This window comes from Alnus glutinosa, chromosome 4 (genome assembly GCF_958979055.1).
Source record: "Alnus glutinosa chromosome 4, dhAlnGlut1.1, whole genome shotgun sequence".
NCBI lineage: Eukaryota > Viridiplantae > Streptophyta > Magnoliopsida > Fagales > Betulaceae > Alnus > Alnus glutinosa.
The window spans coordinates 32,279,314-32,295,968 of NC_084889.1; the positions used below are offsets into that span (position 1 = coordinate 32,279,314).

The 16,655-nt window shown below is 34.0% G+C and overlaps 1 protein-coding gene across 1 annotated transcript; it reads left to right on the forward strand.

Annotated features, from left to right (window-relative positions):
• Positions 1-900: 900 nt before the first annotated feature.
• LOC133867228 (beta-amyrin 28-monooxygenase-like) lies at positions 901-6,853 on the forward strand. Its single transcript, XM_062303944.1, has 4 exons — positions 901-1,489; positions 3,384-3,799; positions 5,677-5,864; positions 6,220-6,853. The coding sequence occupies exons 1-4, from the start codon at positions 954-956 to the stop codon at positions 6,517-6,519; spliced, it is 1,440 nt and encodes a 479-aa protein (XP_062159928.1). The 5' UTR covers positions 901-953; the 3' UTR covers positions 6,520-6,853.
• Positions 6,854-16,655: the final 9,802 nt, after the last annotated feature.

The following is a 16,655-nucleotide window of genomic DNA, read 5'->3' on the forward strand; positions in this document are numbered from 1 at the left end:
GGTTGAGTAACTTAATTTTTATTTGGTCAAATTCTCTCAAATAATTATAGACAACCTTAACTCATATTTATAGGACGTAGGCGAATTCTATGGCTTTTTTTTTTTTTTTTTTTTTTTTTTTTTTTTTTTTAGCGAAAGATTTGAGTATTTCATTGATAAAAGATCGCGAGCATAAAGTTTTGCAAAATCATAGCCACATGCTATGAGGTTACATAGTCATATATACAAACAAAATTCTTACAATAAAGTGTTAACTATGACTTTTATTTTCCGCTAATCCATGTACAAAAATAGTTAAAGAGCAGATCTGCTTCGAGCAGACTAGATCCAAAACAAGGGTAGCCAAATATACTATAAAAAAATTATTTAAACCGGCTGTAAAAGATAACCCCTCACACCGAACTATCTAGGCTGTGAGAGATAAGACCTCACACCTGACTAACCTTTATTCTATAGATCGTCCATGAGTGCAAATCAAAAGAAAAGAAAACGCTTATTCAAAGCAAAAACACAACCAACAAACAATAGCAGCGGTCAAGAAAGAGATGAACGGCACAACACAAAAGTAAATGGACGGATGTATAGCGGAGAGACAAAAATTACTGATATGGTCGAAGAACACCTACAAACGAAAGAAAAAACTAGAATAAGAGGAAGAGTATAGAAGCGGAAAGTAAAAAAGGAAAGGAAACGAGGCTCTATGACTTCTATTTGAAGCTGATCCAATAACATAAAAATTTTGACATTTTTTTCCCATAAAATAATGGTTTGATTCTCCTCTTCACCAACCTAGCTTTCTAGTGTGAGATCAATTAAGCATTAATTGTTTGACTTTGGGATTGCCACTCTACAACCCAAAAGCCCAATGACAAAACTAAGTGCCTATAAAATGACACGTTTATGGCCATATACCCCTCGAACATCCTCTACCACACAAAATCCAACCAATTAACATGGAGCATTTCTACCTCCCCCTCCTCCTCCTTTTTGTCTCCTTCTTCTCCCTCTCTCTCTTCAACCTCTTCTACAAGCACCGGTCACACTTCACCGGCCCAAACCTTCCACCAGGGAAAACCGGGTACCCCATGATTGGCGAGAGCCTCGAGTTTTTGTCCACCGGATGGAAAGGCCACCCCGAAAAGTTCATCTTCGACCGCATGACCAAGTTTTCGTCCGAAATCTTCAAAACCTCGCTTTTTGGGCAGCCGGCCGCAGTCTTCTGCGGTGTGGCCTGTAACAAGTTCTTGTTTTCCAATGAGAACAAGCTTGTAACAGCTTGGTGGCCAGACTCCGTCAACAAAATCTTCCCTAGTTCCACCCAGACCAACTCCAATTTGGAGGCCAAGAAGATGAGAAAGTTGCTTCCCCAGTTCCTTAAGCCCGAGGCTTTGCAAAAATACATCAGTATCATGGATACGATCGCACAGAAACACTTCGCTTCTGGTTGGGAAGACCATAAGGAAGTCACTGTATTCCCTCTCGCTAAAAGGTAACCGTTGATATACAATTTCTTTTCATTTCTTCATTGAATTATTAAAATAATTAAATTGATCCTTCCTTTTATTTTATTTTATTTTTTTTTTCGTTGAAGGATTTTTAGACAGCTCAGAAAAAGAAAACAAAAAAAATATTGAAACCAACCATATTTGACAACTAGGCAGTACTCTATTACCTTTTTTTTAGGGTGTAAAATTTCATGGGCTTTATTTACTCTCAAAAGACGTATTTAAAAATGAAGGAATACAATGGCTTATAAAGTCTCCAGGTCATGTATCTCTTGACGATGTGAGATACTTTATCACGCCTCCTCACGTGTGACAACTTTGGCCAAACGTGTTCAACGTCGGGCGGGAAATGCCCATCATCTTTCAAAGAACCTTGCTCTGATACCATAAAAGAGTTCATGGGTCTTACTCACTCTTAAAAGACGCCTTGAGATAGGAGGAAACACCATAACTTATAAAGTTTCAGATCATATATCTATTGGTGATGTGAGACACTTTAACGACCAGTTATCTTAAAAAAAAAATTCCTCTTTTTTTTTTTTCAAAAAATACGTACAGATACAGTGCTATTTTATGCCCTATCATTTCGGCGGTTGAAAACGCGTTTTAAGTGTGAAAAGAATTTCATTTGACTGTTCCTTTGAAAAAAAAATGTCAATCAAGTTTTAAGACGGCGGCAATGGGCCGGGGTGCATTTTTAAAACATAATTTTAAAGGTTTAAATATAAATTTACTAACTGTTTAACTATGTGTTTAAAAATAAATTTGGATTAAATACCGTAAAAAGAAAAGAAAAAAAAAACTACAGCATTTAAGAGTTAAGAGTCTAGATTTTGATTTTAAAGGTTTAAATGTAATTTTACTAACTGTTTAACTATGTATTTAAAAAATAAAAAAAATTGGCTTAAGTGCTTTAAAAACAAATACAACACTTAAGAGTATAGATTTAGGGTTCGTTTGGATTTGTAATTTCAAAATGTGCAATTTAAAAATAGAGATTTTAAAATGTATTATTTAAATAATAATTTTTAAAAACGCAGTTAAACGTTTGGCAAAATCACAATTTGGCCTTTAAAACTCTACATTTTCAAAAAATTACTCACTTGCCTATGATTTGAAAAAGCAATTTTTTAAAAACGCAATTCTCAAATGATTCATTTTCTGTAATTTGGTTTAAAATCAAACTTTTTGCCTATGAAATCGCAATTTCAAACGCATCCTAAATGCCACTTTCTCTCTTTTTCTGATGGAATACCGGAATAAATCATGACCCTTAAAAAAAAAACTACAACATATGTTTCTTTTTTTTTTTTTTTTTACAACACCTAACCTAAATCCTTTAAAAATTATGTTTTCCTTAACTATGTTTTAAAATTACTATTTTTTCAACCTAGACATTTTTTTATCAGAATTTGAAAATGTAATTTTTTAAAACGTGCACCTATTTGCGATTTGAAAACTTAAATTGTTTTAAGTTTTTAAATTATACTTAAAAAAAAAAAAACAAAAAAAAACAAAAAAAACAAAAAACAAACAAACGATACATTTTTAAAACTTTAGTTTAAAATTACACTTTTTAGTATGCCAAAATCGCAAGTAATTGTTTTGTGGAATATTTGTGTGTCGTATAGTAAAAAGTGATTGATGTGATATAAAATTTGAGAATGTTTTATAGAAAAGTGAAAAAATTTTATTTTGTAGTAAATTTTTTTATTTGAATAATAATAAAATATAATTGATGTGATATAAAAAGTGTAAAAAAGTTAGAATGTTTTTGATTTGATATTTTTGAAAGAAGTGAAAAAAATAGATAAAAAAAGAAAATGGGTTGCCAAACTAGCCCCATGTAATTTACTCAATGGTAGTCTCTGTCAATAGGTACACTTTTTGGTTGGCTTGTCGCTTGTTTCTCAGCCTCGAGGATCCGACCCATATAGCAAGATTTGCCGACCCATTCCATGCTTTGGCTGCCGGGATCTTTTCAATCCCGATTGACCTGCCGGGAACGCCATTCAACCGTGGAATCAAGGCCTCAAACTTCATCAAAAAGGAGCTCTTGGCGATCATTAAGCAGAGAAGGGTGGATTTGGGTGAGGGCAAGGCTAGCCCTACACAAGACATACTGTCTCACATGCTCTTGACTTCCGACGAGAATGGCCAGTACATGACTGAATTAGATATCGCCGACAAAATTCTTGCCTTGCTGATAGGCGGACAAACGGCGAGTGCTGCCTGCACTTTCATTGCCAAGTATCTTGCTGAACTTCCTCATATTTATGAGGGAGTCTACAATGGTATATATATATATGATTATTTGTCTTGTTATTCATCTTAAAAAAAAAAAATGGTAAGTAAGATGGGAGTAATAATTGGATGTATACCAAATCTAAAAAACGCTCCGGCGATTTTTTCCTATGAAGGCTAAAACCCCTTTTGAGTGTGTTACCGGAGGAGAACGCTTCCCTCCTCCCTAGCGGGTTGTGGTAGTTTTTGTCTATAAATAAATTTCTTTCTCTCTTTGGGCTTTGCCCGTACCTTAGAGGTGAAGGGGTGGTGTTTTCTCGTCCTTTCCGGAATAGAAATGTGGTTTTTTCTTTCGATTTGTGGGGTGTAACAGCAAACGATTTTCTCCAGTTTCCAAGTTTTTGTTTCTCTTCCTTGGGTCTCCGGTTTGATTCGTGGTGCCGGGGGTTTTGGCCTTCGGATCGGTGTTTGTGAAGTGGCGATGCTGGGTTGGAACGCCACGCCGAAGCTGAATTCATACAAAAGTTTTTGAGACAGCGCTGTTGGTCGGGATGGCCACACCGAGGATGTTATCGTTCAGATGTTTTTGTGGTTGATTGCAGCAGCAGCGGCCTAGGTTTCTACTGGAACGGCGGTTTAGGGCGCGGAGGGGTTTGGTATTGGGCGGTTTTGCTTCTCTGGTTTCCTCGTAGCATGGACGCAAGTACGGTTTCGCTTTCTGGATCTGTACCGAAAATTTGGGTGCTCTTTTCGGGTGAGGCCGGAGGTTTCAGGCGAGGATTGGCTCAGTTTTCGGACCTACTAGAGGTTGCAAACAGTTGAGTAAAAAGGGGGAAGTGGGGAAAATGGTCCGCTAGTGCATTTGTAGTTTTTTTCTTTGTTTATGTATGGTTGTTGAATGCAGTTGCTGGGTTGTTTTTGTAAGATCAAAACCTAGTACTCAAAGCTATTTTCTAGCTTAGTTTGTGTGTCATCTCCTAGATCAAGTAGGGTTTTATGGTACTGTAGAAGTATCTTTCTGTAGTCTAGGTTTTTTGAGCAGTTGTATTCTGTAATGGTCTTAGTTCTATTTTGCCTGAATGGAGGAAACTTTCACCGCTATGCCGTGACTTAGTGTATTAGGGATTCATTAGAACCCTGCGCTGTTGATCAGTTGGTCTCTTTTAATATATATTAGAAGGGATTTTCAAAAAAAAAAAAAAATGGTAAATATGGTTAGTATATTTCTACTTTCTCTTATTTGCATTACATGATTTTAAGCCCCATAATTTATTTGATTCTTTATGTTTTCATATGAAACTGATCTGGATTTTTAACAATTTTATGTTTGGAAAGTTTTTATGGGCGTAAAAGGGCCCTTTTATAATTATTGTCTGAATTGTTACAAAATTACAAAAAAAATCTATCCGATAAAACTTGTCTTGGTCTTATGTGATTAATTAAGCGTTGATAAGGATAGTAATTTTTTTTTACTTAATTATTTTGCTAATTATAAACTGTCAGTTCAGTTTATATATAGTAAAATTTAACTTATAGTAATTTGAATATTTTTCTTTTTCTAAATGATAATCTTAACCTATATGCGTGAATATCCTCTATGGATCAACCCTGCTCTAAAGTCAAACACTAAAATATTTCTTTATGTGAATATAAGTAATATTTTTTTAACGTTTATAATTTTTTTAATCATTAAAAAAGAGCAGTCGTACGTGTCGCGAATTTTATTTAATCAGATTAACTAAAAGAGGTTGTCGTCGATCTGTCCCTACTGGAGTGTAGTAATTAGCATATCATATATTCGATTTTGTTTTTTGTTTTTTCTTTCCTTCCTTAAACCGCCAAACAACCTATATTATAGTACATGGGAAGAATATATTGACTACAACTATTGATCATTCTTTTGATTCTTCTTTTTGTTTTTGTTTAGAGCAAATGGAGATAGCCAATTCCAAAGCACCTGGGGAGTTGTTGAACTGGGATGATATTCAAAAGATGAGATATTCATGGAACGTAGCTTGTGAAGTGATGAGGCTTGCTCCACCTGTCCAAGGAACTTTCCGGGAAGCCATTAATGACTTCATCTTCAATGGTTTCTCCATTCCCAAGGGCTGGAAGGTAAGTAAATCTTTATGGTTTTAACACGACGAACGAAATTGACATAAATCTAACACGAAATTAATGAATTAAGATCAAATGGTCTGGCTCGCAAATTTGACAAATACAATACAAAATTATATGCGGGTTAAGGTTAAGAACTATGGCCATTTAATTAAATATTGGATTGGGTTAAGATTGACTTATATAGTTTTATATCTATGCTTCGACACAACCTGAACAGAACACGCAAACACGAATTACCACCCCTAAAAAAAGAAAATAAAAGTTTGACAGACATTTTCTTCAAAATAATATATCATAAAACAAACTTAATTAAGTAGTGGGGTTTTCTTATTGTTGTGCATGCATGCAGTTGTACTGGAGTGCAAACTCGACACACAAGAATGCGGCATACTTCCCTGAACCAGAAAAATTTGATCCGAATAGATTTGAAGGAAGTGGACCATCTCCGTACACATATGTTCCATTTGGTGGAGGGCCGAGGATGTGCCCAGGAAATGAATATGCCCGATTGGAAATACTTGTTTTCATGCACAACTTAGTGAAAAGGTTCAGGTGGGAGAAGATGATTCCCGACGAGAAAATCGTCGTTGATCCCATGCCCATGCCTGCAAAGGGCCTGCCTGTTCGCCTTTACCCCCACAAAGCTTGAGAGTGTTGGCCGGAGACGAGGACTCAAAATCTTAGGTTTATTTTCTTCCTTCACCACTCCCATGCACAAGATCGAAAATCTAGCTATACAAAAGCACACAACCCAACCTTTGTCCTTAATTTGTTCGTTTTCTCCGTTTTTTTATTTTTATTTATTTTTTGTTTCTTGTATTTGTTTTTGTCTTGTGTTTAAGGCATTTACATGATCAGCCACCCGTGTGACTTATATATTGATCCTCTAGATGTCTCTCAAAGACGTACATCAAGGAAATGTAAAGTGGATATTAAAGAATAACTATATTTTATGAGCGAGACCTCTTAATTTGTGTTGAAAATTTGTTATTATTGCAACATGTAACATGTTTTAATTTGTTGGCCAAGTTGCAATTAGTCTGATCGAACCCTACGTACATAAAAGAAAGTCTTCACGAGCTTGGATTACTTGTTCAAACACGAACTCGAACGATTGATTGCGACAGTCAAGTAGACTCCGCCAAAACCCTCTTTGATCAATTGGCTGCAATTCGAGCAGCGAAATCTCTTGCAATTGACAACTGCTGGATCAAACATGCACCACCTTAAATGCAGGAAAAGCGACAAGTTAACAAGATTTTCAAAAGCTAAACTCTCTTCTCAAAAATACAAAATTCTGAGGTATTTTGGGTTATATTCAAAAGTCCTAAAGTTTTCCAGCCAGGCTGCTATTTGCAGGAACCAAATATAGATCGAGGACAATTGATCAAGATAGCCTCCCAAATACAGTCCAAATGTTCCCCTAATAAAGGTGAGGCTTTAGCAGCCCAACTTGCTGTCTTTTTGGCTGCCTCTCTCCACCTCAATAGGTTCATCCTGGCCTTGAAGGTGATTCTCAAGTTGTCATCCTTAATCTTCAATGTCCAACGATTGTCCAGGACTGGCGTATCACCGACATCATCACATCCACATTAGACTCTATTCCTTTTGATTCTACTTGGTCAGCACGGAAAGTCAATAAAAGTGCAAACTTCGGTGCCCATTATGTAGCACATTGGGCCGCAACTAGATTTAATTCAAGTAGCATTTCCACCTCCTCTGGTTTTCATCCATCTCCTATTCCTTTAGTCGGTGGCACTGTTCCCTTGTGCAATGTTGTTCTATCTCCGGATCCTCCTTAGTAGTTTGATTCCAAGGTCTTTTGACTTTGGTTATTTTGTAAGTTTGAAACGTACTTATATATATATATATATATATATATATATATATATATATATATATATATAAAATAAAAATAAAAAAAGTCCTAAAGTTTCATATTCTTTAGCTAGCTTCCAGTTCGTGATCATCGAGTGGCCATTATTATGGGAATTATGATCAGATCGATGCGCGCGTTATATTTTGCACTAATTATTTCTCTAAATTAATACTGTTGAATATTGATTAAATAAAATCAATAATTTTTATGCATTCTTTAAAGTTTGATGTTAATTCATGCTCCTGATAATAGTACTACTCAAGGTATAGTACGTAATAATTTAATATTCCTCATTAGACATAAATTAAATTAAGTGGTATATAACAAGAACAATATAATATAAAGTATATATGGTGCCATGAAGTAGTACTGCATGTACAGCTTATTGGTGTAGTAAAAAAAAAAAGGAAAAAGAAAGAAAGTGTCCATGCTTCTAGCTAGTTTAATAATATATAAAATATCACATCATTTAAAATATTAAATAACATAATAATCTAACCAGATAATTAATAATATAAAATTCAATTGTACCAGAAATTAAAAACATGCTGTTATTTGGGGGCAGTCCCTATTAAATGCAATACAGACTTTATCGACAACTACTTTAATTATACCTGATCAGTCAAATTCGAAGCTTGCGACTTTCGCTTTCGTTTTGTCAAATAGGACAATATTTAATCTCAGAGTACAATGTTGTGGCATCAGGATCCTCTCCGATTGCTTTCAACTGGAGAGAAGCAGATCCTTGTATATAAATGGTGTGAAATCACAATTATGCCCTTCTGTATAAAGGACCGACTCCTCTCTAATCAAAAGTAACTGGAGAGGATCTGGTCCCATGTTGTGAGGGTGGGGTTTGTACAAAACACGTGATAATAAATGATTCAAAAAAAAAAAAAAAAAAAAAAAAAAAAAAAAAGGATAAATGAAGGAAATCAAACCCAGCAGCCAAAAATGTGGACAATTGTAACAACACCAAGATGAGGACCGGACACATAGGAGCATCTATTAATATTCCACACGGGAAACCTCTCAATGTTTGGTTTTATTTTTTTATACATTTTTTTTGTAAGAAATGTTTAAATTTATAATTAAATCTATCATAATATATGTGAGTTTTACAGATTAAATGATAAATTTATAAATAATAATAAATAAAAAAATGTGTAAAAGAATGACATTAAACACATCTCTAAACATATAAACATCTCTTCCGCACTTGCTACTTTGTCACCCTAGCCTTTGAATACCCGAAATTTAGATGACCTAACTATCACGAATTAGATCAAAATGATCATCCAGCCTTTTGAAGCTTTAAATATCAAGGCATCACTTTACTATTCACCATAGAATTGCTTCTATTATTTCTTATACTCTTTGGCCTACTCAGCACTTTTGACCGCTAAATTACAACTAAAATTGATAAGAGCATGAACTACAATCAAAATGTTTTAATTTGTTGGCTGAGTTGCAATCAGTCTAAGCCTGTTGGAACAAGTGGCTCATTTTTTGTTGTTTTCTCTCTTTTCGATTCCTTATTATTCATCATCATTGTGCACAGTAACAACAAAGTCCTACATAAAAGAAAGTCTTAACAAAGCTTAATTACTTGTTCAAACACGTATTCGAACGATTGATTGAGATTTATTCGGCTAAGTGGACTCTACCAAAACCCTCTCTCAATTGGCTGCAATTCAAGTAGCGAAATCTCTTGCAATTGACTATGAGATCAAACACTACCTTAAATGCTGGGAAACCGACAAGCTAACAAGATTTTCAAAATTAAGCCAAAATCTCTTCTCAAAAATAAAAAATTCTGAGATATTTTAGGTTATATTTTAACTCTAAAAGTCATAATGCCTTGTTTGATTCGCGGATTAGACCAGTGGAAATGAATAGCTATTCCAGCTATTCTAGCTATTCTTTTATTTGGTTGTATATTATTTAAGGGAATAGCTATTTACGAAGAGGAACACCTATTTCTTTCTTGTGGGAATAAATAAAATTCTTCTTTTGCCTGAAAGCCCTAACCCTCTCGATAGAAAACAATACGGCTGAAGAAGAGAGACCGTCTTTCATACCTCTCTCTGTGTTTCTCAACCCAGCAATTATATTCTCATCCCTCTCTCTCTCTCTCTCTCTCTCTCTCTCTCATCCCTCTATGTGTTTCTCAACCCAGCTTTGTTGTGGGTTACGTTGTGTGTGTGTGCTTTTTTTTTTTTTTTTTTTCTATGACGTAGCCTACAGAATGTACTTAGACGTAGCAAAACGAGTACCTCTTGATATCAGGGGGGACTGTGTTGGAGCCGATCAACAGCGACAATGGGTTGGTCGAAGAGATGGAGGCCATAGGGACTGTGCTGGAGCCGATCAGCAGCGACAAGTGGGTTGGTCAAAGAGATGGAGGCCATATCTGGGTCCCACAAGGTCAAAACCTCAGTGTAATCTTCCATGTGGTTTACGAATGGTGTTGTTTAATTTTTTGGGTTATAGTGAGATTAGGCCACAATAACCCATAACCCAAGCAGATAAGCAATTGGATAATCAAAGAGATGTTTATAGGCTTGTAGCCATAGATTGAGAGAACAACCATAGAGATGTTAATAGTTGAATGTAGACTAGGGGATAATGTAGAACATAAATTTCTAAGAAGAAATCAACCAAAGAGCACAAAACTTGAAAAATATCTCTGCAGAAGATTACCTTAAGCTTTGAATAGCCAACACGCGTGAATCGTAATGTTAGTTTTAGGGGGATAAAAGCAGTTCTAGATACTTTTAAATCATATTCATGCTGATGTTCTCTCTTGGAATAGAATGAATGTTTGCCACTGGGAAACAAATAGAAAAGAATAAAATAAAAAGGGCTTTACAGAATGATCTATAAAACAATTGATGTGGTTTGAATTTCAGGGTTGAGGGTGCTAGCTAAAAATATAGTGATGACCTTTGGGAAACAGAGAGAGGGATTTTTATTTTTATTTTGAGTTGCTAGTTTTTTTTTTTTCTTCGTAGATTCAAGGTGATATACTTTTGTTCTCTATCTGGTACATTTGAGTGTCTTGTAGCCTCTAGTTGTTGGAACCCGTAGGATAGTAATTTGATATTTACCCTTATTTTTACCTTTCCTTGTTTTGGGATTTGTTAGCATATGTCTATGAATTATAGCTTATTAACAATCAAATACCATCATAACCATGGAATGGCAGCCAAATTGGTTGGTGACTTCTTGGTTTCATAAGAAGCGTCAGGCATTAGACGTAATTTATGACTCTTTTTTTTGTGTCATTTACAACAAGCGACATTAATTTTTGAGTTAGCGTCATTTCTTTTAAAACGACGTAATTTTCACGTTCTTTATTTTTAAAAGACGCTAAATTAAAAAATTTAACGTCATTTTTTATAAACGTCGTGAACTAAATAAATTACAACGTTTCGTATAACAAACAATGTAAATTATTCATGTCGTTTTTATAAAAAGATGTGCCCTTCTTAAAAAAGGACGTGAAATTCATGTCGTTTGTTAGGAAAACGACGTGAATTATTCACGTCCTTTATACATTAAAGGACATGAATTCACGTCTCTTTAAAAGGGTCGTAAGTTCACATCCTTTTCAAAAAAAAAGGACGTGAATAATTCAAGTCGTTTGTTTAGAACACTTCAATTACAGCACGAGAATAATTCCTAGTTCTCCTCTGATTGTTTTGAAAGGAAAAAAAAACTCCATCTAGTTAGGTTATTCACAATCTCCCGAACTCTCTCTCTCTCTCTCTCTTTTCACAAGCTCACACAATCTCTCACAAACTCCTTCTAGGATCGTCTCTTTCACAGCGCAAGGGCGTACCGCCTATCCACCTCCAGCCGGCAGCCGCTCTCTTCGTCACTCTAGAGGATAACATTTTGCAGGTAACCCTCAGCTTTCTTCTCTCCCATTTGTTGATTCCCCTATTTTTGTTCTTTGATTCCCTGTTTTTCGAATGATGTAAAAGCCTGGACTTCATTTCGACCTTAGTTCAAGAGATGAAAAATCTGGAAAACTTTGACTGTTTGGGTATATTGTAATTGAAGAGCTTTTAAAAATTGAAAATCAGACCTGGATATAGCTGAAAACCCATTGTTTTCCTTATGAAAAGGAAAAAAGAAAGTAAATCCCATGTAGTCCAGGGCGATCGATGGTTAAAAAACAGGGGCATTATGGAGGTAAATAATACGGTGAAGAGATCTCCATATCTGCATCTGTTACTCGTACGTCGTACCCACTACCTAATGCCTGTTGTTTGATGTGGAAGGGGGGGATGAATGTAAAATATATTCCAACAGGATAAATTGATTTGTTTATAAATGTTTAGTTTTGTTTCTTGATAACTTTTGACTGACCTCAGTGAGGATGACAACCCATTTTACCGAGATTTTCTGTGATTCAATTCCCTCAATATTGTTTGTTTTAGTTTAGGTTATCTTTTCTTGTTATTCGATCGTGATAATTAAGTATATATACTCCCTATATATATCATTGGTTAAGATTAGAGTTCTTTTACTGATTTAATACTTAGTGGAGTGACAGTTCAATTATATAAGGTTTAATTGTTTGTTAACACCAAAAAATGTCATACAGAGTTTTTTCTTCTTCTTTTTTTTCTCATAATTTATATATATATATATATATATATATATATGTTGAACTTTTTCTTTTTAATTTTTTTTTTTTTTTGTTGGAAAGGAAGAATATATAATGATACACGTGTTTTTAACTCTTATGTTAATGCACTTTAATTCTAGCTGTGAAATAATCATATTTTGAGGCTAGATATTATCCACTTGATTGTTGAAAATTATTTCATGAAAATCCAAGTTTATCTCTAATTTGAAAATATGAAATTTTAAGTTTATCTTGAATTTGAATATTTAAATTTCTCTCTATTTCTTTTTATTATTTTTTGTCCCACATTGAAAAGCTATGAGTATTTTTTGTGCTTTATAGGCATTTATCAAGCTCTTATACTAAATAAGATTTTGAGTATATATACGTATGCTAGTTGTGCCAATTGTGTCACCCCAGTGCGAAGCACTGGTTGTCGCACGCACGCGTGTCGCTTAGTCGCTTTGACGCAAGAGATTATTAATTACGTGTGTATTTTTTCTGATGTGTACAACTGCTTTTCTAACAGTAATATTTTTTAAATACGTAACTGTTTTCTAAACTGTCAAAAAACTATATTTTCTAACTGTGTTTTCAACAGTCATAAACTGTGTTTTTAACAGTTAGAAACTGTATTAAAACTGTTGTAAACTGATTATGAGTTTTCAGATAAAAACTATATTGTTCCAGCAGATTTTGTACTTCTTTTTCTTTATCTTCTTTTTTATCTTCTTTGCTGTTACAGAATTTCGATATTCAGAGTAGTGTTCAGAATTTGCAATCTGCACACTACATTCGGGCAGTATTGTATCCTGAGGACAAAAATTGTTGTATTCCCTTTTGCAGAACTTATTGTTTAAGTGGGAGACAATATTTGTCTAAGAAACATATTTATATTCTCCTTATTGTCCAGTGTTCTTTATATACAGTTTTTATTTTAATTCTTTCTTCAATTTTCAGTAGTTTCACGTCTTTATATTTTCCAACATTGATTTTATGGTTTTTCTGTCTCTGTCGTTGAACAAGTAATTAGTAGTTAAGAAACTTGAAGGAAGGGGCATCCGGGCATGAACGAATTCAGGTAAAGTGATTTTATAATAATATGATATGAAATCCACGAAATGATCAAGTACTGTTGCCACTTGGCAGCTTGTGATATGAAGCAAGACATAATAAACCAACCAACCCTTCATTTTCTATGCGAAGTTATCGATCGGCACTGTATATATACATTCTTCTAGACACGGTTAATGAGAGAGAATTCAATGTTAGTTCATAAGCAAATAATTCCATACCATTAGAGCTGCCTGCCTGCCTGCTATGGAACATGCTGAGCATGTTTGTAAAAGTAATGATATGGAACATGTTGCGGCGCATGTTTTAGAGGATAAGTTTGAACTGAGGGTTACCTATAAGCCATGTGGCTTATACTTCGGTCATTCACGGGTTATGAATGAGGTCTAAGTTTGATTCTGCACTCCTGTTCACCAAGAAGATGCGTGCTGTCAAGAAACTCTAGACCCAATGATGGGTTGTTGACCACATTTGTTGTTGGACTTTGTAAATTAAATGTGCATCAAGTTAGATGGTGTAATGCTTTTTCTCTGGGGGCATACATAAATGGATTGGATATATCTTTGCCTTTGCAGGAATTGAACTTACAAGATATATGGTACTGTGTTAAAAAATTCTAATTTGTTGTTGAAGACAGCATATTGAGTCTATGGATGGCTTTTGTTGTTAATCTACACATTTTCTTTCTTCTCTTTTGATAACAGATAGGTTATGCAATTTGTCTTCTGGTCTATTTTTTCACTTTTACAGTTCTCTTAGCTTCTTGGTTTAGGTATATTTTGCTTAAGTTCTTGTTAATTGTTTATGAAACCTGGAAGCAATTACCCTTTTCCGTTTACTCGTTTCTTTGTGGGCTTGAAGCAATATTCATTAGATGAACGATTGTTTGTTTATACTTGTTCCACCCATGCATAGGCATCAAAACCAAAATGTTCCTTAGAACACACAAACAAAAACGCTTACAATGGTTGTATGAGATAAAGGTATTGTCCATATATGTTAAGTTTGATGTGCGATCCTAGTTGTAATGTTTTGACTACTAGTACTAATTTATTTGACTACTATATAGATGACCCTAACATTTTGTTCCCTTGATTGTAGGATTTAGAGCAGCTGTTGAATTTCATTAGTGCAAAACAAGGCTGATATATATACAACAGAATGTCAAGAAGAACATGCAATATGATGTTTTGGTCTTTTTTTTTTTTTAAGTTTTTTGTAATTAAGGAATTGAAGCAATGGTACTATGAGTACATTGCTTTTAAGTGTTTGCTTTGTTAGAAATATTCAACATATTGCTTAAACTAACATGCGCAGCGGAAAACAAATAAGACAGGATTCAGGCTTACCTCTAGCCATATTTGCTCAAGCGTTTCCACGATCCATCTGAAGAACAAGAAAAGATTATTTGAGGGATCTTCTAACCTATGCCTATGACTGTATTGCTGTACTGATGGTGTACACAGGCTATTAATTTATAGGCTAGGTCAGGGACCCTCAAATATGGTAAATACCGTATAGTTCCTCCCATCAAGGAAACAATATTATTAATTGATTTTAAATCAATTAATCGATTCCATTACGGTAATTTAATTAATTAAATTACCTAACCGTAATACCGTATATACTATTTATTTATTAAATTATTAATAAATACTTCCTTATGTGGTATATAGGTCATATATGGAGATAATATCTTACATGCTTATTTTGAAACAATGGTACTATGAGTACATTGCTTTTAGTTGTTTGCTTATTTTGAAACAATGGTGCAATATATTCCCGAAATCTGAAGAACAAATTCTGAAGACAATATTCTGGGAAGTTCGTACTAGAATTTCTGGTTCAAGAAAGTTTAGGAAGACTAGGGAGAATGTTAGCATTTGTCAATTCTGGAACTTAGCTTGCTCTGTGTTGTATTAGTTCCAGTTGTAATTGCTGTAGTTTTTTGCTGTTATGTTGGTACTGGCCGGTGTTTGTTGTTTGTTTTGCTTTGGTGTACGTTGTTTGCTGCTATATATTGCTGTTATAGCTGGCTTTGGTTGTAATGTTGATACCTTTTCACTTTGGTGCAATATGTATACGACTACATTGTTGGCAATCTAATGATATATAGTATTTTGTCCATATGATTTTGTTTTCGATTAACTTATTTTGTAGATGTTTTATGAGGTAAAAACAGATTTAAAAAATGAGGAAATTTCATATTTTGTGACACTTGCACAAAAAATGTCATAAAAATTTAAACATCCTTTGTACATTAGACGTCACCAAATAATGACGTTTCATACATAAGCGTCATAAAATTTTAACGTTATTTACTATGAAAGTGTCGCCAAAAAAATGCGTCATTTACACAAAAACGACATTATTTGTAATTTATGACGCTTACGGAAGAAGTGTCATTAAAAATCTATTTATAACGCTTACAGAAAAAGTGTCATAAATTTATGACACTTACTGAAGAAGGGTCGTTAAAAAAAAATTCAAACTTGTGCCCACACGACACTTAGCAAGCGTTGCCAAATAAATGATACTAATGTATTAGCTACGCTTTTTTGTGAATAGTGACGTTTAAAAATGTCACAAAATGCCGCTTTTTTTTTTTTTTGTAGCGGTGATTTGTAAAGAAACAAAAAAAGAAAAAACAAGAATGACATGCAATTTGAGACATCACACAGTTAAAATATGATAGAAAACAAATAATAGTTTCAAATGACACAACATTCAATTTAATTTATGATGATTAAAATGTAAAAGATAAATGTTGTTTAATATGCTGTTATAATAATGACATATAACTGATCTGACGTGACAATAAAAAACTTTTCATTTTTACAAGCCTTTAATAGTTTGGGTAATGATTTTTCTATATCACATTAGTGTACATCAATTCAAATTTTTCTACATCACATTAGTGTACATCAACTCTACACTAAGACATAGAGAATGTGAGACCTATGCACGTAGGTTTCATATGCATAGATCACACACTCAATATATTTTGGTGTAGAATTAATGTACATCAATGTGATGAAGAAATAACATATCTCAAAATATAATTGCTCAAAGTAAAATTAGCAGTAGAAAAAGAAAAAAAAAAAAAGAGACTACGACAGCAAGAAGCGAAAAGAAAAACAATGTAGCATAAAATAATGCTTTTGTTTTTTGGAAAAATGCAAGACTTATTAGC

What these genes read in the sequence shown, in the direction of transcription:
- LOC133867228 (XM_062303944.1), top strand. Translation starts at nt 954, where the DNA reads ATGGAGCATTTCTACCTCCCCCTCCTCCTCCTTTTTGTCTCCTTCTTC. An exon ending in GTATTCCCTCTCGCTAAAAG is followed by an intron (nt 1,490 to 3,383) that starts GTAACCGTTGAT and finishes CTCTGTCAATAG; the next exon opens with GTACACTTTTTGGTTGGCTT. An exon ending in TTATGAGGGAGTCTACAATG is followed by an intron (nt 3,800 to 5,676) that starts GTATATATATAT and finishes GTTTTTGTTTAG; the next exon opens with AGCAAATGGAGATAGCCAAT.